The sequence below is a fragment of the Trachurus japonicus genome, chromosome 17 (assembly GCF_045865225.1).
Source record: "Trachurus japonicus isolate A0001 chromosome 17, Traja_1.0".
Lineage (NCBI taxonomy): Eukaryota > Metazoa > Chordata > Actinopteri > Carangiformes > Carangidae > Trachurus > Trachurus japonicus.
Window position 1 is genome coordinate 19,684,949 of NC_140923.1, and position 23,064 is coordinate 19,708,012.

General features: G+C 41.9%; 3 protein-coding genes across 3 annotated transcripts; 2 read left to right on the plus strand and 1 right to left on the minus strand.

The window, feature by feature from the left end:
* Window positions 1-3,227: 3,227 nt before the first annotated feature.
* Window positions 3,228-6,881, plus strand: agxtb (alanine--glyoxylate and serine--pyruvate aminotransferase b). The gene is made up of 11 exons (XM_085805069.1): window positions 3,228-3,579; window positions 4,031-4,223; window positions 4,321-4,385; window positions 4,511-4,611; window positions 4,718-4,788; window positions 4,871-4,955; window positions 5,098-5,196; window positions 5,407-5,476; window positions 5,756-5,851; window positions 6,049-6,177; window positions 6,524-6,881. Exons 1-11 carry the CDS (start codon window positions 3,292-3,294, stop codon window positions 6,629-6,631), a joined length of 1,305 nt encoding a protein of 434 aa, XP_085661195.1. The 5' UTR covers window positions 3,228-3,291; the 3' UTR covers window positions 6,632-6,881.
* A 152-nt stretch (window positions 6,882-7,033) lies between these two features.
* Window positions 7,034-11,134, plus strand: thap4 (THAP domain containing 4). Its single transcript, XM_085805070.1, has 5 exons — window positions 7,034-7,174; window positions 8,380-8,536; window positions 9,162-9,271; window positions 10,003-10,106; window positions 10,304-11,134. Exons 1-5 carry the CDS (start codon window positions 7,150-7,152, stop codon window positions 10,418-10,420), a joined length of 513 nt encoding a protein of 170 aa, XP_085661196.1. The 5' UTR covers window positions 7,034-7,149; the 3' UTR covers window positions 10,421-11,134.
* Window positions 11,135-11,385: 251 nt separating this feature from the next.
* bokb (BCL2 family apoptosis regulator BOK b) lies at window positions 11,386-18,875 on the minus strand. The gene is made up of 4 exons (XM_085804237.1): window positions 18,524-18,875; window positions 17,001-17,129; window positions 13,501-13,664; window positions 11,386-12,561 (listed from the first exon to the last, which is right to left on the minus strand). The coding sequence occupies exons 1-4, from the start codon at window positions 18,744-18,746 to the stop codon at window positions 12,436-12,438; spliced, it is 642 nt and encodes a 213-aa protein (XP_085660363.1). The 5' UTR covers window positions 18,747-18,875; the 3' UTR covers window positions 11,386-12,435.
* Between the last annotated feature and the right edge of the window lie 4,189 nt (window positions 18,876-23,064).

Below are 23,064 nucleotides of genomic sequence, written 5' to 3' on the forward strand. Positions count from 1 at the left end.
TAGTTATATCTTCCGACAGCAATCACTTATATAGAGTGTTTGGTCTGAAACACGGGTCTCCCAGTCACTCTGCTCTGCTCTGAGCCGAGGAGAAAACTTTCCTTGTATCCTACAACCTTTATCCAATGAGGAGAGAGAACGGCATAAAGGGGCGGTCCTCTGTGTGTGCAGCCAATTGGGATGCACGTGAATGTGGTGACGTAGGGACGAGGGCGGGGACTGCTAAGTCCATCGGCTGACAGGAAGTTAGCCAAAACGACCGGATCGCTTACTTCTGCTTTAACCTCTTACTTTAAATGTAAAATATAATTTCACGTGACATTTTCTGGACTGACTCAATTTTGTGATACTGTGATAATGTTCTACGATAAATAACCACTGCAGGCTCAACCAGAGACCGCGGGTGTTTATGTGAAGTGCAGTTTTGACAGAAAACCACATAAATCAAAAATACATTTCAAGTATAGACACTCTAGCATTGAATATCTATAAACGTGCTACAGTTTTATGACGTCCCCTGTGGACAAAGGTGTGGGCCTGTGTCCCCTTTCATCCACCCCACTCCCCAGCTCCTCCCCCCAACTCAGCTTTGGTAGATTTTTGAGTTCTGGGTCCAGACCAAAGTCCAATGAGATGGTAACACAGAGTCCCATTGATTTTACTAGTGGTGTAATTATTGACCAGGCCAGACTCAGAGAGCCGCCTTCTGCTGATCCTGCCCTGACATAACAGGGTTTTTTTAATCAACGGTTAAATAGGAATTTCAATATTTAAAAAAAAAAGTAATGGCGTGATGGTAAGGGAATTTCATCAGCATATGTGTAGCAACACATTCAAATCTTAATGTAAACTGTACAATTTTCTCCCCATTAATATTTTAACATCCCTAAAAAAAAACAGATTTCAAGGATATCTCTCTATGTCACGCTCTGTTATCAAAGTCCTGAGACATGAGGAAATATCAGTGTTTTCTGTAAAACATGAATTCTGTTAATGAGACATTTGCTGACCCACAACAACGGTGCAGAAGAGTGTCTCTGCTCTGACACTTGAATTAATAAGTAATGAAACCTCAGCGAAATCAGCTGAAAATACAGGTGTGAAGCAGCCAAAACAAGCCGAGGACATGATGTGGTGTGTCAATGCTGCAGAAGTGGTAAGAGGTTGGCAACATGAAGTCAGCGTGTGTTTCTGCAATGTCTGGTGTGAACTGTTGCATGTCTCAGATGGACCTAGATTCAATCTGTAGTAATAGACCAATTATTTCTCAATTGTTGTTTTTTATTCTGCCCACATGTCGTGTGTGGGAGCAAAATGTGGAACCAGAAAAATACCTGAAACAAGAACATGTGTTATACAATCAAAGAACAGAACAGAGCAAAGTCTGATGCGTCCACTAATGTTATTAAATAAGGAAACTACTACTATGTGCTGCTTAAACACACTATGTAATGACACTGAGTGTGTATTGGTGTGTGTGTATTGTTGTGTGTGGCTGTATATTTGCCAATGCCTGCCCTCCTTCCTCTCAGAGAGAGCAGATTGGCTCTCCCAGAGGAGACTCCTCTTGACAAACCCACTGTTGCGGTGAGTGGAGGGGCAGACAAAAATCAACAAACCATCCGCAAACTAACCTGAACCGGTTCCAAGCTGCAAAGTGCTGGTCGCACTTTTTCGAAAGCACAAGAGTCAGGTGTGACAGATCTAGACCAGAAATGAGTCACAAAAACCAGTCCTGGTGGATCTGACAAAATGTGCACCGTTGGCTTGTTGCCCTGGCTTGACATGTTTACAAATTTAAATAGTTGATTAGAAAAGACTGAAAACTTTATGTGTGAACACTGTTTTGGTTGAATAATAAAACAATTCACCAGGATTTCTACTGTGCATTTCCATATTCCCAAATACCCTACTTCATAGGAGTAAGCGATCCGGTCGTTTTGGCTAATGCTGCGTACCAGGCAGGCTTTTGAAACCGTAAGTTACAGCTTCAAGTCACGACTTACGACTTTGTAGCGTTCCACGCAACCCGTAACTCGTGTTTTTCCGACCTGTTGCCTGTGAAAGTCGCTACAACGGCCACTCGTGTTTTTCCGACCCGTGAACTCGTACCTGATCGAACTGGTACGACTTCACAGGTCGGAAAAACACGAGTTACGGGCTGCCCCGAACGCACCATAACTTCTTGTCAGCCGATGGAGTTAGCAGCCCCCGTCCTCGTCATGGATCTATTGGTCCTCGTCCCTACGTCACCACATTCACGCGCATCCCTGGGCTGCACACACAGCCCTTCATGCCGTTCTCTCTCCTCATTGGATAAAACTTGTAGGATATAGAGCACTGGAAAAGAGAGTAACGACACGCATTGGTCCAATGGAAGCGCCTCCTGGTGGAGGAATATGGGTATTGCAAAAGCGCCCAAGAACTGACAACTCTGCATTGTTGGTGAATGAGCAAGTGTGGTATTTTCAATAATTTAAGGACATTTATAGATCACCCACGTTAATAGCATCATTGAGGATCCTTTATAGATAAATATTAACACATAGGCGAGTAAAAAAAAAAAACAGTTGTCTACATTAATGTTTCAACACATTGGAGTGAATGGGTTTTCTGGGCGCTTTTGCAATACCCATATCGCCGGTGCATATTCTCATTTGCCCAGGTCATAGTATTTCAAAGGAGGTTAAATCGAAAGCAACTGGACTTAGTTATTTGTCTAGACAAATAACTAAGTCCAGTTGCAATACCCATATCCTGCCACTAGGTGCGCAAAACCCTTACCACGGGAGTCAATGGAGGTGTCGTTACTCTCTTTTACAGTGCTCTAGTAGGATACAAGAAAAGTTTTCTCCTCGGCTTACAGCAGAGCAGAGTGACTGACAGACACGTGTTTCGGACCAAACACTCTACGTAAGTGATTGCCTCGAAGATATAGCCTAACTATTTAAGACTTATATTAACACAAAAATCCCGTTTACTTCTGCTTTAACTATTTAAAACTTTAAAAGTCGATTGATTTCAAGCAAAGCATCTACAATATAAAACAGCCGTTTCTTCATCTTTAATTGTCTATTTATCACTCTGACTGGATTTGCCATTGTCCCCCTCAATGCCAACCCTAAAGTCAAGTGACGCACACCGCCCCGCGGCCAAGAGGTCAAAGACCTGTCACTTTTAAACCTTCAGGCAAAACTCACCGTCAGGTTCAGTCTCTTTGTGTGTCTGTCTGTCGGCAGTGAGCTCACTCGGTGCAGGCGCTTCTCAGGGACCAAGACACCAGCAGCCGTGATGCAGCGGGCTTTGTTCAGCCGGAGCGCGCTGCTCGCCCAGCAGACAGCAGCAGCAGCAGCAGCGGCCCTCGACAGTCCGCTGGCCGCGAGGAGCGCGCCCCTGCTGCTGCAGCGCCTGGACCGCTCCATGTCCTCCGTCACCATCCCGCCGCCGGCCTGCATGCTGCGGCCGCTGGAGGCTCCGCTGCGCTACCTGTTCGGACCGGGGCCCTCAAATGTTCCGCCACGTATCTTAGCTGTAGGGGCCAAGCCAATAATTGGTCACCTGCACCCAGAAATGTACGAGGTAAGTTTGAAACTCATTCAGATTACTTTACGGTGAAAAAAAAGGGGGGGGAGAAAAAAAACTTTACTCAAGTACTGACTTTGAATACAATGAGGAGATATTTATGTCAATGTTGTGCCTTGCAGAAAAAATAATGAATACAGAATAGAATATAGTCTATTTCTTTTTATTGGTATAATAGTTTTTATCCACATCTTAAATATTTGATTAATGAAACACTGAACAACTGAAATTAGTGAGGTTCAGCAATTATTCCCATTAAGAATTATAATACAATAATACAATGCCAACTGTCTTTATACTTTTTTCCCGCTTAATTATCAGACTGTCGAAGATCAAGTTGTGCGTAAATGCGCACAGGCTGCTATGTATACACCAGCAAAGTCACTCTGTTGTGACATAAACTAACAAATTAAGCTAAAAAGATATTTTGTCTTTGTGTGTGCTTTAGATCATGAACGACATTAAGAGGGGGATCCAGTACGCCTTCCAGACAGAGAACAACATGACCATATCTATGAGCGGCTCGGGACACGCGGCTATGGAGTGCGCGGTGTTCAACACGGTGGAGCCCGGAGAGAGCGTGCTCATCGCCATCAACGGAATCTGGGGAGAGCGCGTGGCAGACATTGCAGAGAGAATGGGTGCGTCTTTACGCATGGTTTTACGCACACAGTTACTTGGTCCCAAAGGAGGATAAAGACACTTTTACTTATAAATATATATCTTTTTTATCTTTAGGTGCCAATGTACATAGAATGGTTAAGTCACCAGGGGGATATTTCACTAATAAGGAAATTGAACAGGTAGGTACTTAGCCCATAACTTAGCCCATAACAAACAGTGTTATCTGCCTCTACATACATAATTAAGAAAAATTATATATATATTATATTTATATATTAAACTTTCTTCTTACTCCTTTTTGTAGGCCATAGGAAAACACAAGCCTGTGCTGTTTTTCCTCACACATGGAGAGTCCTCTGCTGGCCTCTGTCACCCAGTCGATGGCATTGGAGACATCTGCAGAAAGTGAGGCTCAGTCAGCGTCTGTCTCAAAGAAAACAAAAATCAAACAGTTGTGTGAAAACATCGGTCAGAATATCATTCACCTCATTCACTGTCATACCTCCCGCAGACATAACTGCCTCTTCCTGGTCGACACAGTCGCCTCCCTGGGTGCAGCACCCATTTTTATGGACAAGCAAAGTAAGAAAATTATGAAAGATTAAATTCATCCACATGCTACTTTGAACTTGGATGTGACATAATCTGCTTCTTCTGCTCTCAGATATTGACATCCTGTACACTGGTTCTCAGAAAGCTCTGAACGCACCACCTGGCACAGCCCCCATCTCTTTTAATGACCGAGCATGGTAAGCAGGGACTCTGTGGTGTGTGTGTGTACCTGTGTGTTTGTTTCCATATACTACGAGTCTTCATTTGCAACAGCTGAGAACAAAAAACGAAAAGTTATTAACGCAACACAACCTCTGTGTCTCCCTTCACCCCTGACAGCCACAAGATGTTCAATAGGAAAACAAAACCAGTATCCTACCTCTTCGACATGACACACTTGTCCAACTACTGGGGTTGTGACGGCAAACCTGCCAGACTGTAAGTCAACAAGAGCCATGGCGTCCTTGTTTTTCCTTATGCCCATTGGACTTGTAGATGATCTGTTATAGAAAGAAGCCAAAATCTTTCAAATTCTTTTTTTATTTTGAAAAACCTGGGACTCGCTGTGCTTTGAAAGATTCATGTCAGTCTATAACACTAAGGTTTAGTATGAGAATAACATTTAATCGAGTCTGCTCTGTGTTTTAGATATCACCACACTGGTCCTGTGTCTGGATTCTTCGCTCTGAGAGAGAGTCTGGCAATTCTTGCTGAGAGGGTAAATGGTTTACAACTCACTTTATCGTTTCTGACAGAAAAACTACATTTCCTAGAATTATTTTTTCTGATCAGTTTGTAGGTAATTGTAATTAATTCAATAAGAAATTCTTCTAAGAAAGTCTTCTTATAGAATTCATAGTCTTCGTTCTGAGGCAGGGGTAATGGTACTTCTCACCATATTACACATTCACCAAACAAAATACAAAGTGCACTCACCATCTGACTTTTAAATCAGTCTGATTGTTACTGAACAGTATCGACCTTTGTCTCCCTCTAGGGGCTGGAGGAGTCCTGGAGAAAACACAAGGAGGTGGCAGCCTATCTGTACCGAGGACTGGAAGACCTGGGCCTCAAACTCTTCGTTCCTGAGAGGGTGAGGCAGACGCACAGAAAAACAATATGATGGCTAACTGGTGGGATCTGGTGTCAACACAAAGCTGAGTTATAACTAAACACCTGAGCCAGGAAAGGGACATATATGTGCTATATACTGAACAAGATCACACATTAAAATTATGAATATTAGAGTGTGCAGATCTATCTTTTCTGATTATGTGACATGTCCTGCAGGATCTGAGGCTTCCCTCCGTCACCACCATCGCCATCCCCGACGGCTACGACTGGAAGGAGCTGCTGGTCTACATCATGAAACACCACAATATGGAGATGACCGGCGGCCTGGGCCCTTCCATCGGCATGGTGAGTTGGTTCTGGTATTTAATCACTGAACAGTAAACAAATTATAGTCATGTTCATCAGCCGATTGTAGATAGTCTAGAGATGGCAGCACCACACTGGCAGCTAGATGATGTTTTACGTATTAAGGAGGAAGGATGATCTCTTAAGATTAATGCTTTGACTCCACATCTTTCCTGCTACCTGGGATTGATTTTCACCCCAAAAATATTGCAGTTTAATTTCAATTAATCTAAGCAGTCCAAACAAAAGCCATGTCATCTGTCTGGTGTTTTTACAGCTTTCTGAAACATACCGCTGAGTCACTGTGGACTGACGTGCTGTTCTCTCCATTGCTCTTTTTCATTAGGTGATGAGGATTGGATTGATGGGATACAACTGTGAGAAGGCTAATGCTGACATGGCACTGCACGCCCTGGCAGACGCTCTCAAGAACTGCAAAAAGAGCAAGGCATAAGAGGCCAGAATCCCACGATCGCTCATTAGCAATTAACAAAAACATTTCATAAACCCCACATGCAGGACGTTTGGAGCAGTGCATACGTTTAAGGATTTTATGTTTGCTTTTCCCTGCAGAGCTTTTATAAAAAAAAACACAGGTCATGTGCCTTTCTTGTTTAAGTAGACTAGTTTTGAAATTCAAAAGGCAGATCTGTCCCATGCTGAGTGCTGTGAAAAATGTCAATAAAGTTCTTTATTTTATCAAACACTTCTCCTGCCTCCATGTATGTATGGATAAAAAAAAAAATCAGATGTCATTTCAGTCATGGCTGCAGAAGTTGATACATGTTAACCAAGTTATATTCTGCTGGTGTTGAACTGTTAACTACATTTCCCATAATTCCCCGCGGGGATTCTATAAATCGACGTCACACTAGAGTAAACGCTGTCGCAGTGGCCTTATTTGACATTTAATCTCCTACTTCTGTGCCATTGAATGCGTTTATATTAGCTCGACTGCAGGTTTTATTTTTAATGGCGTGTCCTGTGAAGCACACAGGTAAGTTGGCTGGTCAATGTTGAACTGAAACGGAGAAATGTTTAAACTCTCAGGGTGTTTGTTAGTGATTGTCTGAACCAGGCGTCAGTGTGAGGGACTAACGTTACAATCTCATGATAACCTAGGAAATGTATATAATTATATTATACTTCTATAGAATAAAAGTAGCCTAGCATTTAACTGAGTAATTTATTGGAAGTTAACAATGTGAAAACAGAAAAATGCGTCACCAAGTTTGACCGTGGTCGTTTTTTTTACAAACCCAACCATAGCCATGCTCACCGTGACAAAAGCCGTGGTGCGTTTACGTTCACCTGTTTTTAAAACGAAAGCACCTAACTTTAGCTTCAGTGAGAGGAAACAGACACCGGTCACAGCCATAGACTGTAGCGAGCTGTTTCCCCGCTGTGCTCTTGTAAACAAGAGCCCGGTCACCTTCCTCTGAGTTTTTAAAAAATATCTTCTTCTCCAGGGTTTCTGCCAGATTGAGACCAAACTGCACCAATACCGCCACCTATCGTTAAAGTCCCTAGTTACAGGACTTTGCCTTGGCTGCTGCAAAATACTGTGATTTTATTAGGTACACCCAGCTAAATATAGTTAAAAACAGGCCTGATATAAATCCTACAGTGTTATTAGGCTACTTATACCCTCTTTAAATAAATGAGGTGGAAGAAATAATAGAAACATGGCACCCAAAACCACAAAGTTAAATATGAGAGATAAGGATTGCTGACCTGGGAGATTTCCAATTTTTCTGAAAGTATCAACACGCATGCTGTTTAATTTTGATATTATTTTTTTTTCTTGTTTTTTTGTGGGTTTATGTTTAGAAAAGTGTATCAGCAGAAATAGAATCAGCACAAATGGTTCAAAACTTTGAACAGAAAAATGGCTGTGGTGGATATTTTATTTGGACTGTATATGAGATTTGATTGTTCAGGGAATAAACACACAGCTCAAAATTAAACTTATATTCAGTACTTGAGTAATGTAACTAGTTATTTCTGAGACCTGCTGCAATGTGATCTGATCACTGATCCCAAATTATATGAATTAATGTGCTGGAAACTATATATGCTGTATGTAATGAGAAAAGACTAACTCACTCACTGTAAAGACCTATGATTCATTTTCTTCCCGCGTTTTCCTGATAATAATTAATAATTAATCGTGTGTGTGTGTGTGTGTGCGTGTGTTTTCAGCTGCAGAGTTGAACCCAGCCCTCCTCCCTTTGGAGTGGCTCCTGGGCACCTGGGAGTCAGACGAGCCGGGGGAGGGCTGCTTTCCCACCATTAAGCCTTTCCACTACATAGAGACACTGCACTTCAGCCACGTGGGACAACCAATCATCAACTTTATGTAGGTTAACACACGTGTAGTCGGACGTCAGTGAGTCATTGAATACCAGGTGTGGTTGAACTTTGCTGCACCTATGCAGCCACACCCAACCTTGCTGTTTCTTTCATGTGGGTGGTGCATTTTACCATAAAGAATATTTTGATGACATTTTTACACAAGACACCTGAGCTTGTCTCATGCAGTTTGTAAGTTTGAGAAGTAGAGGGCTTTTGTTTACTCTGATTGAGACAAAGTGTTTGTGGTTTTCATTTCATTTTGATTTATTTCATTCATGGTTCACACATAGTTGCACATATACATTGTGTACACATTTTCATCATGAATGAAAAGGAGCAGGATGAAGAAAAAACTTATAATTCCTGCCCCTCTCTGTTGTTACAAATGTCATTGGCTTACTTCAACACCATTATTCTCTGTTTCAAAATATTAGAGATAATGAAACTACCAACTCTGCCACTGGTGCTGAATTAGCATCATCAAAGCGCATTAACTCAGCATTGTGGTGACTCTAATTTGCATAAAACACAATGGAAACAGTGTAAACAAGTTGGTAATTAACAAGTATTGGTAATAATAATAATGCTAATAATCCTCAGATGACTCCTCGCTCACATCGTGTTTACAGGTTCAATGCCTTCCACGCAGAGTCCAGAAAGCCTATGCACAGGGAGTGTGGCTTCATTCGAATACAGCCAGGAACCAACAAAGTGGCCTTTATCAACGCACAAAACACAGGTAGTCACAGTTCATGTCTGTTGATGCAACTCCCTCCTTGTCATTGAATTTCTGGAATATTTTTCAGTTTATGCTTATTCTATTTTTCTCTAGGCTATCTCTCTTTAGTTGTTCTTATCATGGTTATATTGTCATCATAGTATAAGATTAAAGCAGAAGTAAGCGATCCGGCCGTTTTGGCTAATGCTGCGTTCCAGGCAGGCTTTTGAAACCGTAAATTACAGCTTCAAGTCACAACTTACAATTTTGTAGCGTTTCAGGCAACCCACTCGTGCTTTTCCGACCTGTTTTACCTGTGAAAGTCACTATAACGGCCACTCGTAACTTCCGACCTGTCAAGTCGTACCAGATCGAACTGGTACGACTTGACAGGTCGGAAAAACATGAGTTACGGGTTGCCTTGAACACACCATAACAGTCCTCATCCCTACGTCACTACATTCAGGCGCATCCCTTGACTGCACACACAGCCCTGCATGCCGTTCTCTCTCCTCATTGGATAAAACTTGTAGGATACATGAAAAGTTTTCTCCTCGGCTCAGAGCAGAGCAGAGGGACTGAGAGACACGTGTTTCGGTCCAAACACTCTATGTAAGTGATTGCTGTCGGAAGATATAACTATTTAAGACTTATATTAACACAAAAATATTGCTTACTTCTGCTTTAAGTTACTTGGCACATAATGGCTGAGAATGACACACTTTTTAATAGTTAAATGTTATCTTGTGCAGGTCTGGTGGAGGTCGAGGAGGGTGAGCTGACAGGGCAGAAGTTGAACCTGCAGAGCCAGGCTGTGGACAGAATTTCTTTTGCCAAGGAGCCACATGTTCAGCAGGTAAGATCATATGAGGTACCGTTACTGTCGGCACTAACTGCTTTGTTTATTCACTTAAAAAAAAAAAAGAAATCTGTGTCATTTTTTTTTTACCCACCCACAAGGTCAACAACATCAACAAATGATTTTTAATGAATAAATGGAGCATCTTTGCTGCTTTCTGCCGGTGACCTCGCCTGCTCTTTTCCTTCGCTCAGATTTCCAGAGTGTTTGAGCTTCGTCCAGATGGGAGGCTGGAGCAGACAGTTTCCATGGCAACAGACAACCAGCCTCTGACGCAGCACTTGCGCATCACCTACCGTCGCTCGTCTTGACCCAACAAGCAAGCAGGTCTCCTTATGCACATAAATACCTAAAAAAAAACACAGCTTGATCAATCAATAATCAGACAAATAAGCATTGAACAATTCTAGTTATACAGTTCTGTGATTATGGCTCTGAACCATTAATGGTGAATGTTACGTTGAATACACAAATAACAAAACATTGTTTGGTGCTACACAAGATGAACCAAGCGTTAATGTTACAGTCATTTTGAAAAAAGTTAATCAATACAAAAAGATTTAATATTGCATTTCTATGAGGTTGTTGTATTGTACGGCCTCACCTATGAGGCATTAGTGAACAGGTGCTTGAGTAATGTTGATGTTCATTGTTCAGATGTTTGCTCTTTGAGCTGTGAAGCTTATAATGCACTAATCAATATTGAGTACAGACTCCTTTTACCTTCATTGCACTACTACAAGTTTGAAAGTGACTGCTGTACTCGATATACTTTCTTTTGAATGTGAAGTTAAAGATTTATCTGTGACTGAGTCGTACTGAATTTACAGCTGTGGTTGTCTGTCTGCTCAGTATAGATGTTCTGATACTAACTAATTTAAATGATCAAAAATTAAGAATTGTCATCTATTTTTATACTTAATGTATTTAATTCTAATCAGTTATGATCTTGTATATCTCTCTGTCTGTCCACCCGGAGGTGATGTTTAATGGTCAGCTGCAATAAAGTCTTGCTTGCAAATTAATATATTTCCTTGTTCCTGATGCTTTTGTACATCCCATATCTACAGCATCTCATGTTCAATTCTGCATTTCTATTGGTCTGATTCTGAAATGGTTTCTCCTCAACATCTTTGTACTTTCCATGTTTTTTATCCACAGGCCAGGGTGCAGCAGGCTGTTTAATGTGTTGTTTGGGGTTTATTTTATATGCGTACCCCCAAAGGAGAAGTTCACCATTTTGAGGGGAAACATATCAACAAAAATAAACAGCGAGTTCATGTGTGAAGATTTATGTTTATTGTAGATTTAAAAAAAATGTTCAGACACACATTTATAAGTTAACACTGTGATAGTGACAAGCATCAGGCATACCATACAATCATCCCCCAAGAGCCGTATCGGCTCTCGTCATACTGCAGCGGTCATAATCAAAATAAAAAAATAAAATCATAAATAAACTATTTACAGATTAAAAAGGAAATGAATACCACCAAAATATTTGAGTTTAGTGTGTACCGTTCCTCTGTCCTTTTTAGTTCTTTGGACAAAAAAAAAAATGGCAAAAATGAGACCAAACGTTTCACGATCGATCGTGTCTTGAAATTGCAGCAGAAAGTTTTAGTACAGGTCACAATATTTTGGATTACATGAGCAAAGAGACACTCTGTGCTTTGGTGAAGTGCAACAGTGTAGGTAAAACCCATGAAGTGAAAGCAGCTGGTACCACCTGACATTGCCCTCCTGAGTGACTACTCTTTGACAGTTCAGAAAAGTTTAAGACCCAGCCAGCTGAGCATCAAATCTCACGACATTCATTCATTCACAAGGCGTCCACCTTTTTTTCATCGCTCCTGTAGGTGTGCACGAACATCACATCAAAAAAACACCAGACTGTTTATCTCACGAACAGTCTCCCACAGCTCATTGTTCACCCCGAACACCACCATCATCACACATGACAGTTACAACACTGGAGAAGCCTGTTTTTACTGCACTGGTGTAAGCAGAGTGAAAATATACAGAAAAGGTGCCATGAGGAAAAAACGTTGCCATTTATGTTCTTAAATATCACAGCGACTACTCTTTGGATGAAGGGTAATCACTCGCAGGCCCATCTGACACCGAGATAACACAAACATGATGCTGATGAAACATTTGCTGATGGCCCTTCAGCTACACACTGATCTGATCTGCGTGCAGGCTAAGTCCCCGTTGAGCGCAGTCTCCGTCATCTCCGCTCCAGCTTTTTTACTGACAAAGTCTTGAGATTTCAATCTCGTATCAAACGGCCGCGATGACTGCTGCGCGCTCCCTTCTCGGCTGTTCACGGCTCCTTCATGATGTAGACGTACATCGTGGTGAGGAAGTACTTCAGGGACTCGATGACAGAAGACAGCCAGTGGTGTTCAGGAGAGAGGTCCCTCTTCACCACACATTTAGTGATCTCCGCCTGGAGAAAAAGACAGAGGACATTTTAGAAATTTTGATCCCTATCAAATAAAATTGAAAAAAACTTTTATAATTCAGATAGATTTTTGCTACCGATAGCATAAAGTTCAAATACAAATACAAATAAATTAATGGAATTGAAACAATTTACTTTGAAAAATGTCTGAATTGTTTTTGCACAAACATACATAGCATAAACCATAAATGAACTCAAATGTGTGTGTGGGGTTTTTCTTTTTCCTTTTCAAGCTAAAAGAGTTTTTTCAAAGTAAAAGGAATTCAAGCTGGTACTGTAATGCCAACTTCAAGTAAAAGTTTGAAGGATTAAATTGAGATTAAATGCTAATAAGATTGAAATTATTACTGCCATTCTTTCCAAATACATTTGTGGCAAAAAACATGTTTCACAAATCGCAAAAGGAAACAGGTTCACTTCTCCTGCAAAGAAACTCAGCAGGAGACTCGGCCTCAAAGGAGAAAACAAAGGAGGACAAGGTGCTTCAGGAAGAGGCAGCAGCATTCCAGCGGTCGGCCACAGTTACAGCACCGACTGCACCAGACGGTCAACACAAACAAATATCTCCAGTGCAGATCTTTTCGACAGGAAGCTACAGTTTGCTCAGGAGAGCTCATCAGATTTTACGTAACTCCGCTCTAAGACTATCAGAGCTTATGAAAGCACAGCAACATGAACACTCAACATGAATCACTCTTTTAACTTGAGCAAAACAATGTTGTACGTTTTTAACTCCCAGAGAAACAAGATGCAGGCGGCACTTTCCTCTCGTTTATCTTAAGAGTCCATTTTAATCTTAATTCAGTTTGTCCAAAATCCTGTCTGTCTGCAAACTCCTGCAGCGGCGGCAATTTAAGAATACGATTAACCTTGTGTATACAATCCAAATAAGAGTTATCAGCGCATCCAGCAGGGAACACTTACCCATCCTCCTCGTCTCTTCAGCCAGGGGACCAGGAACTTGCGGACAAACTGTCCCAGACTGTCCACTAAGATGTGGATGGTGGTCGGATGTCCTTGTCTGACGCAGTCCACTGCCAGGGCTCCAGCTACTGCATACATGGAGACCACCTTACCCCAGGTTATACCTACAGGAAGAAACACAGACATCACTGGGTTAAGGTTTAAGTCGCTCTAGGGATGGATGTGCAAGCACTGATGTCTGTCGTCCCTGTGCTGCGTATCAATATTATTGGTTGTGTCTGACTGTGCAGAACTATATATGCAGAAAAAAATCCTTTATTTTTGTTATTCTTTTATGATTTTAACCTGAATATCCTAAGAAACAGGTCATCTGGGACTTCTTTGATTGGCACTTTTCTCTGTTGAGAAGATGATGTGTTTTTTTTCTGTAAAGAAGCCACATGATAAAACACATTTACTCTTCAAATGCAGGTTATTGATAAGTCTTCAAACGTCTCCAAGCTCCAGTAAATTGAAGCTGATATTGATTCTGGGTCACAGTCACAGGGTAACAGAGTTTATCCACAGGACCTGAGCGTCAGGCCTCCATGGTTGCAGCATTTCCTGACTGGAAACGATAAAACTGCCACATTTATCTCAGCGTAAACACTCCACGTCGAGCATTAACACCCATCTCCTGTGAGGCGCTCGTCCTTCCTCAAAGTCTGTTACATGTTCTGTGACCTGTCATGAGGCATGACGGGGCAGCTGGTGGACCTTGCACCGAAATAAACGGCAAATACGAGCCGAACGTCAACAAACCGGTGCATTTGTGTTAATGCGGCTGATAAGAGCCTGATGTGCTGCGTCACATGCCAGCTGTAAATTAAAAGAGGGTGAGACCGGGCCGAGGTGTCTGCGCCCTGAGGTGGACGAGGCACTGACGCAGTTTCAGACGCGGGCGAGGTGAACGGGTTCAGAAAAAGATTTTGTATTCACCACTCAGAGGGACTTGAGGCGTATTCTTTGACCTCCCTTTTTTTTTTTTACCTAAACAATCCAGTCTGATAATTCAGATCATCCGGCCACTTCTATGTAGAGTTTCCAGGTCAGTCAGGGTTGTTTTAACGACTGTGAGTGATGCAATACAGGGTCTAATGGCATTAGCCTCCTACAGGTGGTGGCTGCATTGTCATGGCTGTTCCCCAGAGCTGACCTACAGCGTCTGACTGTGGCTATAAGGGGATAGAGCTCTGGGCGAGCTTAAATGAGATAACCGTCCATGGAAGCTGTCAGAGTACGTCACGTCTCACTCCCTACCGAGAAGCAGGCCAAGAATAGAGACAAGATTGTCAGGGATAAAGCTGGAGGAGAGGAGGGCGGAAGGAGAAAGAACAGAAGTGGGAGGCAGGCGAAGATAGATGGAGAAGAGACAAGCCATGTTGATTTTACCGAGGGAGACCACAGTGCAGACGGCTGGTTAAGCGATTCCTAAAAGATATGATGCTGTCATACGTAGTTGGATTCAGTAGACATATCATTCCTTTGTGATCTCAAAGTTCACAATAAACACTTGGAGGCATGATAGCAAATACCAAGTAGCTATAAAAAGGTACTTCTAAATCAAATCCCAAACAGCAGGAAAAACAAACTTGCATGTTTTTTTCTATTTATATCCAGGTTTCCACCCGTCCCAGAAGGCCAGGGGCAGCCTGGGTTCACCAGTTTGTTATTCCTCAGAAGGAATCCCACGCCGTTTCTAAAAATTGCACCTTGGTGACGTCAAATCGAGCACAGGCTTAGCCAAAACACAGGCATGAAAATTAAATTAAACAAGTCCGTTTTTGATCTTTCCTGGAAAAAGGCCAAATTGGAGCTGCACAGCGACCAGAGCGTTAAATCCGCCCCACAGGCTCACACACAGAGGACACGAAGTCACTCTTTTTTTTTTCGGGCACTTCAAAATGTCATCACCGCTTTGAATAGCGTACAAAGCAGATATGTTGTCAAGACTATTTAAAACAAGTCCCAGAGCCAGAAGAAACAAGATCAAGTCAAGACCCAGTCTGACAAAAACCTCAGTCCTCTGGTCCCAAGTGAATGAGGATCAGCCAGCAGCCAGTTAAAACCCCATTTTCTCAGGGTTATGTCTTTAAACATGATCACCACCTACATTTAAAGCATCAACAGGGAATCGTTGGCTCTCTGTAAATGCTATTATGCAGAGAAGGCCTGGACCTGGTGTATTTGAAAAGTGCCTTAAGATAATTGTCCAATTACATCTCAGTGTAAATGTTTGCGGTTTAAAGGCTGTAAAGAGCCGGACAAAGACGTGATGCTGCACTTGTCTGCACAAGCAAAAACTGGCACAAGTAGTTGTACAGTAGTGAATGAGACAAAGAGACCCTGTTTGCTCCCTTTCCCTTGCACCTTTGCCACCCACTGTGTGAACTGGGTGTGATTACTAGATACGTTGTTTGTTCTCGCATGCCCTGTCATTGGAAACGTATAAGGGAGGGGTCTGACTGGATTCAACCACACGTCAACTTCTTCAGAAGAGGCCCAACGACCTTAGTCAGATTCATCTACTTCTGTTAGTCACAGACTGGCCGCAGCAGGATGAATGTTAAGGATGTCCATGTCACACTGATGATTTGCTGATAGACAAAGAGCTCGAGGGCTCTGGTGATTGGCAGAGTCTAAGTTTAAGAGCAAGTAAAAACAAAACAAAACTATTTCAGACACCGAGACCAGACTCAAGACCAAAAGTGGGCAAAAGACGGACGAGATGGAAAAGGACCCGATGTGATTTATTTATCACAGCAAGTCAAGAGAGGAATTTGGTTGTAAAATACGGCGCGGCAGAGTGGCGTCCGTGTCATTTACACTGCTTTCTGTTAACAACCCCACGGTCCGACGGGTCACATTTTATAGAAGACAGAGAAAATCTTTACTGCTCACTGTAAATTATTGAGTGTCTATTGTAGAGGGAGTAGTCACACCGATGTTCCTTTTGCAGTGAGTGCCCTTTAAAAATATAATTCTTACTTATCAAACTCCATCAATTTGCTTCATATCAAATATTGATTAAGTTTAGCTTGTGATTTCATTTTCATTGGTATTACTTGGGCCATAATACTGTATGTGGCCATGCAAAACAGAGACAGAACACGTTCACAGCCAGCTTGAATCTGAAAGTAGTCGTTTCAGTTCAAGTGGGTCTCAGCGGTCTAATCGTAAGTGAGTCTCTTTAGATGTACGACTAATGATGTGTTTTTTAAAGTCTCACTCCACCTTTTGTGTGATTTGCACCCACTCACTCTTGCTGAAGACACAAATATTAACGCGACTGCCTTCATCAGTCGTCTGAGGCTCTGTGGAGGCGTCAGCAGCTTCCTGAGCTGGCGGATCTCCGTCAGCTCAAGACGACATGTTCGCTTTCTAGTGCGCTACATCATCCCTCCTCCTCATCATCCTCATCATCATCATCAACACCTTCAGGGCTCAGGGTAGTTTCGTACCTGTTGAAAAGATCTCTGTTGCCACGCCGATGAAGGCATCTGAAACCATGTTCTCCATGGCAACAGAGATGTTGAGCTGCCGTGCCACGTTCCTGTACAAACTGGGCTGTATACACTCCAGCTCGTCGCCTAGGTGACAGAAAGAGATAGAGAAAGAGAGAGAGATAGAGAGAGAGAGAGAGAGAGAGAGCACAGATGAAAAAGAAAGAAGCATTAAAAGTCTGTTAGAGCGACCGCAGTAATTCTGAATGAATGAAGCAGAAACCAAAACACTGGTTCAGTTTGAAGCTGTTATTTAAACATTACACATCATGCACACAATCACACAATTCAACCACTTAGCCAACTCAGACTAATGGTTGTGTTATGCTTGACGAGGGGGTCACTCAGATGACAGGATGTCAAAGTGATTGTGTCTTCCAGATGTAGCAATCACACACACACACACACACACACACACACACACACACACAATCCTTGACTCATTTCAAAGCTTCACATAGCTTGATATAGCCTATGCAGCAGCAAGTCTGAAGTATTTAGAGATCCTGTTGAGAGTTGAGTTGTTCATTCTGGTTTCTTGGTGTGTATCAATTATCTGTTCCAGCTCTGTTGAGTCATCCTCAGCCTACAGTTATCTAAAAGTAGATTAGAGCGCAGCAACTCTGCTTTTTAGACCCAGGAGGAGTGAGCATATCACTGTCACACCAGTCAGCTTACACTGGCTTTCTGCAGGGGATAATGTGAATATACTGGCTGCTCAGTGTAAGACTGTATTCTGTCATTTCTATCATTCATTTCCATTCATTTCTACTATTCAGTCTTTGAATGTCCTGAAATTAACATTTCAATTTTGGGGATGCTCCTTATTATAGCAGACAATCTGTCCTATTCATCTTATTTCATGGATTTGTGCAGCTGTTTCTCAACCCCACCCTAGAGAGAATGTCCATCTGTGTGTTTGTTCACATAATTTCTTCAAAACCAGTGCAAAGAAACAGGATTTTCAAATGATCTCCCTATTATGCTGTGAAATGGGGACAACATTTGGAAAATCTATTCCATTTGATGCAGATCAGGGTCCAAAGGAGCGCTTCAGGAGAGCTTCCAGAGCAGATTGAAAATGTCTAAACAGTTCCTATTATTAAAAACTTGGAAGATTGTGAAGCCTTTGCTTTTTTTTTCCAGTTGGAAGAACTATGTTTAAACTTGTGTTTATATTAACGTTTGAGTTAAATATTACGTTTGAAATGATGGGAAATTAAAGAAGCTATGGCAATGTCAAATAAGATACTAAACATCTTTAAAAATTCAAGATGGAAGAAATCATAGTATAAACTGTAGTGCAGCCACTTGAGCTTCCCTCTCCTGACAATGCCAAAGCCAAAAGAAAAGAAAAGCCAATCAGAGTCAAGTTCAAGAGCTTAACGGGAAATTAAACCACTGGCCTTGAATCTGTGACCCATGTTGCTACAGCATGACAGTTTATCCGTTCACTGATTTTCCAAGTCTGGTTTTCTTACCAAGACAGAGAAGCACCAGAGACACCTCAGAGAGCGCCGCGTTTGACGGAGAGAGGTTGAGTTCACTTTTGGACCAGCCCAGGCCGTTCTGGTTGAGTCTGGACAGGATGTAGTCTCTGCCCAGGGCTTTGGACTGGGACACCAGCTCCTTCTCTGTCAACGATCTATCGAACACGTCCAGGACCTCTGCAGCAAACACAGAGGACTTCCGCAGGACCTCCATGTCCTCCTGGCCAGGGGATCTGGGTCAAAGAGCGTCTCTGACCTCTTTGGATCAGCTGTTTCTCAGCGCGTCTTTATCCCAGGAGGAGCAAAGTTTAATGGAGGAGACGGTACACCAGCTGTGAGGGGAAGAAAACCCTTATTTAGACACAGCCAGGGAGAACTGTGTAGCTTTAATGGGTGAAATTATCTTGAAACAACCCCCACTCCTAAAAAAAAAAAAAAAAGTGTGACTGGATTAATACTTCCTGTTGTTACTAGACACTTTTTATAAAAAAGGAGTGTGGGTGTATGAAGCCATGTAGACAGCAGAATCTAAATCAGACCAGAAACTTATATAATAATATGATGGAGGCGTTATTGTTGTGAGTCACATGGTTGGGACAGTCAAGATATTGCTACACTTCTTGGATTATGCAACAACAAGCACTGATAGCCTACCACACAAGATGACAAGGGAAATGTGTTTTTTGCTGCAACGGCAGTAACAGTTATCTAGATGTGAGATGAAACCATCAGACTGCTCAGTGTAGCCTAATCTTCAAATGAGGATTTGAGTCAATATTAAATGGTGGACGCCGAGAATAAAAGCGAGCTTACCTTCAACATTAGTCTCCACATTAAGGTGCCCTCGCTTCTGGTATCACCAATGAATCAATCAATCAATCTGTCGATGATGGATGGAGCCTCCAACTGATTGATCAATCAGAAAATATTTCAAACCAGCTTTTCTGCTGTTGTGTTATGTTGTGTTTCCCAGACGTAAAAAAAAACAAACAAACAAAAACGATAAACCGCAAAAACAGCTCGTCAACCCTCAAACAGGAACTGGTTCAGACAATTAAAGAAGCAGCAGGGCGAAGTTCTGCCTCAGGTTTCACTGGCAGCGCCGCTCATGGTCCGACACCGGTCTGTTCACTTGTTTCCCCCCGAGAAGCAGCAGCGTCTGATCCGACTCGCACGGCTAGAAGACGCCTACCTGTTGTTCCACCTCCCCATTGGCGCTCACGGGCTGCGTCGGCTTTACTCCCCGGGATAAACCAGCTGGGAGGAGTTTGATGCCTGCCGGGCTGGCTGCTGCATCCAAAGCTTTGTGAACAAGCCAACCCTCCCCACGGTGGACGACGAGGATCAAATCAAGCGCTCACTACCTTTTCATTCATAATTTCAGGCAGAGTAAAAAAAAAATCCTGCTGCCAATTAAGGAGCTTTTTAAAATATTTTTTTTATCATCACCTCATTTAGGCTACTCCAGTGTGTGTGTGTGTGTGTGTGTGTGTGTGTGTGTGTGTGTGTGTGTGTGTGTGTGTGTGTGTGTGTGTGTGTGTGTGTGTGTGTGTGTGTGTGTGTGTGCGTGCGATACAGGTCGGAAACTCTGTCTCTGTCACACTCTGACTCATCATTTCGATAGGGTTTTCCCAGTACAGGTAGAACAGGTGTAATGCCCCTGATCTCCTGACAAACTTTAAGTATAAGTGTCCCCGCTGGTGCCAAGAGTGTCGCACTGTAAATCCTCGTGCAGGTAGTCTCCTACTTATAGATGTCCTAGCTACTCTCAGTGCATTTACAACACTGACACACACAAATGTGCAGGGCTTCACCCATTAGCCTTACCTCCTTCTTATAATGATAATGGGTTTATTATTGAGGCAGTTATTCATTAATTAATTAAAGTTATTTATCAATTTTATTAAAAAGAATAAATCTTTAAAATATATTAGGTCTAAAAACTTTTTTTATTCTATCATATGGACGCTCCACATCTTTTATTTTATTTTATTTTTCAATTTGAAAGTATCATGTTGAAATGATCATATTTGTATTTTGTATTTTGCTGTGTTCAGCAGTGACTAAATATTTTTGTGTGTGTGCATTACATGACATAGCCTAAACACGTCAATGATAAACCGACATATTATATAACAGCAGCCTTTCAAAGTAAAAGACACACAAAGGAGGAGGAAATAATTTACTTTCAGTCTTAATTGTGTAGGCTAATTTATGCTTAATCTAAATTGTAGGATAAATGTTGCTGTTGACTTTTTTTTTTCCCTGTTCAACTGTTTGGCCGCTAAGTGTCACTGTTGTTCAGTTTCCTTTGTGGTCAACATTACTTCATCCTGATGAAGACACTGAGGGGAGGTGGCCATTCATTTAGTTTCTCTCTTGGGTTTTGTATTTGGACCAAGAGCAATACACAGATACTGAGCACCACACTGACATGATGTGCCTGATAGTCTGAGCCTGAATTTTTTGAATAATAGGCTAATAAATAATTCAGATTCAGAATAGTTTATTTATCCCCAGAGGCCAATTCAGTTTCCACAGACCAACTAACACATGAACTTAGATTCACACACTTGACTTTACTTACTTTATTGGAATATTTTGCGGAGCTCTTTTTACGTGGCACATACGGGTAAATTGCATAGGAGTATATAATCATATACTCAAGTAATAATGATGAGACACAGATCAGTTTTAATAACAGAAGCAGCAGTGTAGGGCTAGAGGTGAAATGATAAAATGTTCAGAACATATACTGGGGTTCATTCAGAGCAGAATGAATCCTCACTGAATGAAATGTGGATGCATACCAGCAAATAAATGTTATGCACGACTGGCAACAGGTCTTTATTTTCATGGTATGAGCATGTTTATTCTAAGGATTACTATCTGTGTCTAATGTCAAGATGAAAATAAAGTTGGTACCTTTTTTTTAGGCCAATATTTGGCATTTGGCATTTAGAGCCCTCTACCATTTCAAGTTATTTCTCCTTCAAGTCTTTCATTACTCATTACATTACACTATGTGCTGCTGTTCACCTTGGCTAGGACATCCTTGAAAAATAGAATTCAAGATCTCTTCCTGGATAAAAAAAAAAAAGTATATTAAAAAAAATTGCAATGCATTTCAAATGTCTTGCTGAATGGATCATCAGTTCAGGTGCAGTACAATTTGACAGCAAATGTTTTACATGTTTTTCAGATCAGATGGGAAATAAATGGATTATACTGAATAAAACTTTGCTAGAGTTTGTTTGTTATATTTCATTATGAAACACAATATTTAGCCTATTTACAGTTACAACTGTACTAAACACACAAGGAATCTAGTTTTGTCTCATTACAAATGCAACAAAGTGACGGAGGACTGTCCATATTCCAAAAATATTGTGTCACTTTAAAAAAAAATTTTAAAAAAAGCTTTATTTATGAACTTTGGGGACCATGTGACTCTTGTGTTGGGCAATCTTAGCTGTCACTTTACCGACTACTGCCCTGTTGCATGTTTACATTCATTCTCAGCAGCCGTGCTCATCCTCTCACATCCAGAGGCATCTATCCTGTCTAATTCATCACAATCTGCTAATTGGAGACAACCAGCATGTCTCGAGGACTAGGTCTATCCTCTGGTTATGCTGATGGCCAGAGAACTATAGTCTCCGAACAATGTCACGTTGTGCTGTTGTTTGTTAGTATCTATCTGATCAATTCTGCCACCGGGCAAAACCTCGACCTAAGTCAGTGTTAAACGGTCACAAGACCGAGAACAACAGGGAGTGTGTGTGTACTGACATGGTTGCTATGAAAAACAGCTGCTGATGTGATTAGAGACAATGACAGAAACTGAATCTCCATCATTCGAGTGTGTTATTGCAAAATGATAATGTCTTAAGTTCATACTGCACATCTGCATATTTAGTTTCTTAATAGAAGCAGTGTTTCGACTATTTGAGCCCGTTCCTGTTTACCCTCTACACTAATGACTGCATCAGCCCCTCACCCACACACACATATCTCAAATACTCAGATGACACTGTCGTAGTTGGACTATTAGACACTTCACTCACAGAATACCAGAACTCCATTTCTCACCTCACACAGTGGTGCTCTGACAACCATCTGCACCTCAATGTGTCCAAAACCAAAGAACTGGTCATCATCACCTCCCCCAGCACAGGCAAGTCAACCCCCTTCCCCACCCACAACCCCATCAGCATCAACGGAGAAGCCGTAGAGGTGGTAGATACTTTCAGATACCTGGGACTCATTATAGACAATAAACTCACCTTTGAATCACACATCCATGACATCCATAAACGCAGCCAACAAAGACTCTCTGCCATCAGGAAACTGAGAGCTCTCTCAGTGGCCCCCCACCTCCCACTGTTACTGTACAAGAGCATAATTCAGCCTATCCTCCTCTACTGCTCCTCCTGTTTCTTCAACATGTTGTCATCCCCCAACATTTATGTATTTATGTATCTTGAGGTTGTGTGTGGCGTACGGGGGTGAAAACAAGTTTCCTTGTAAAG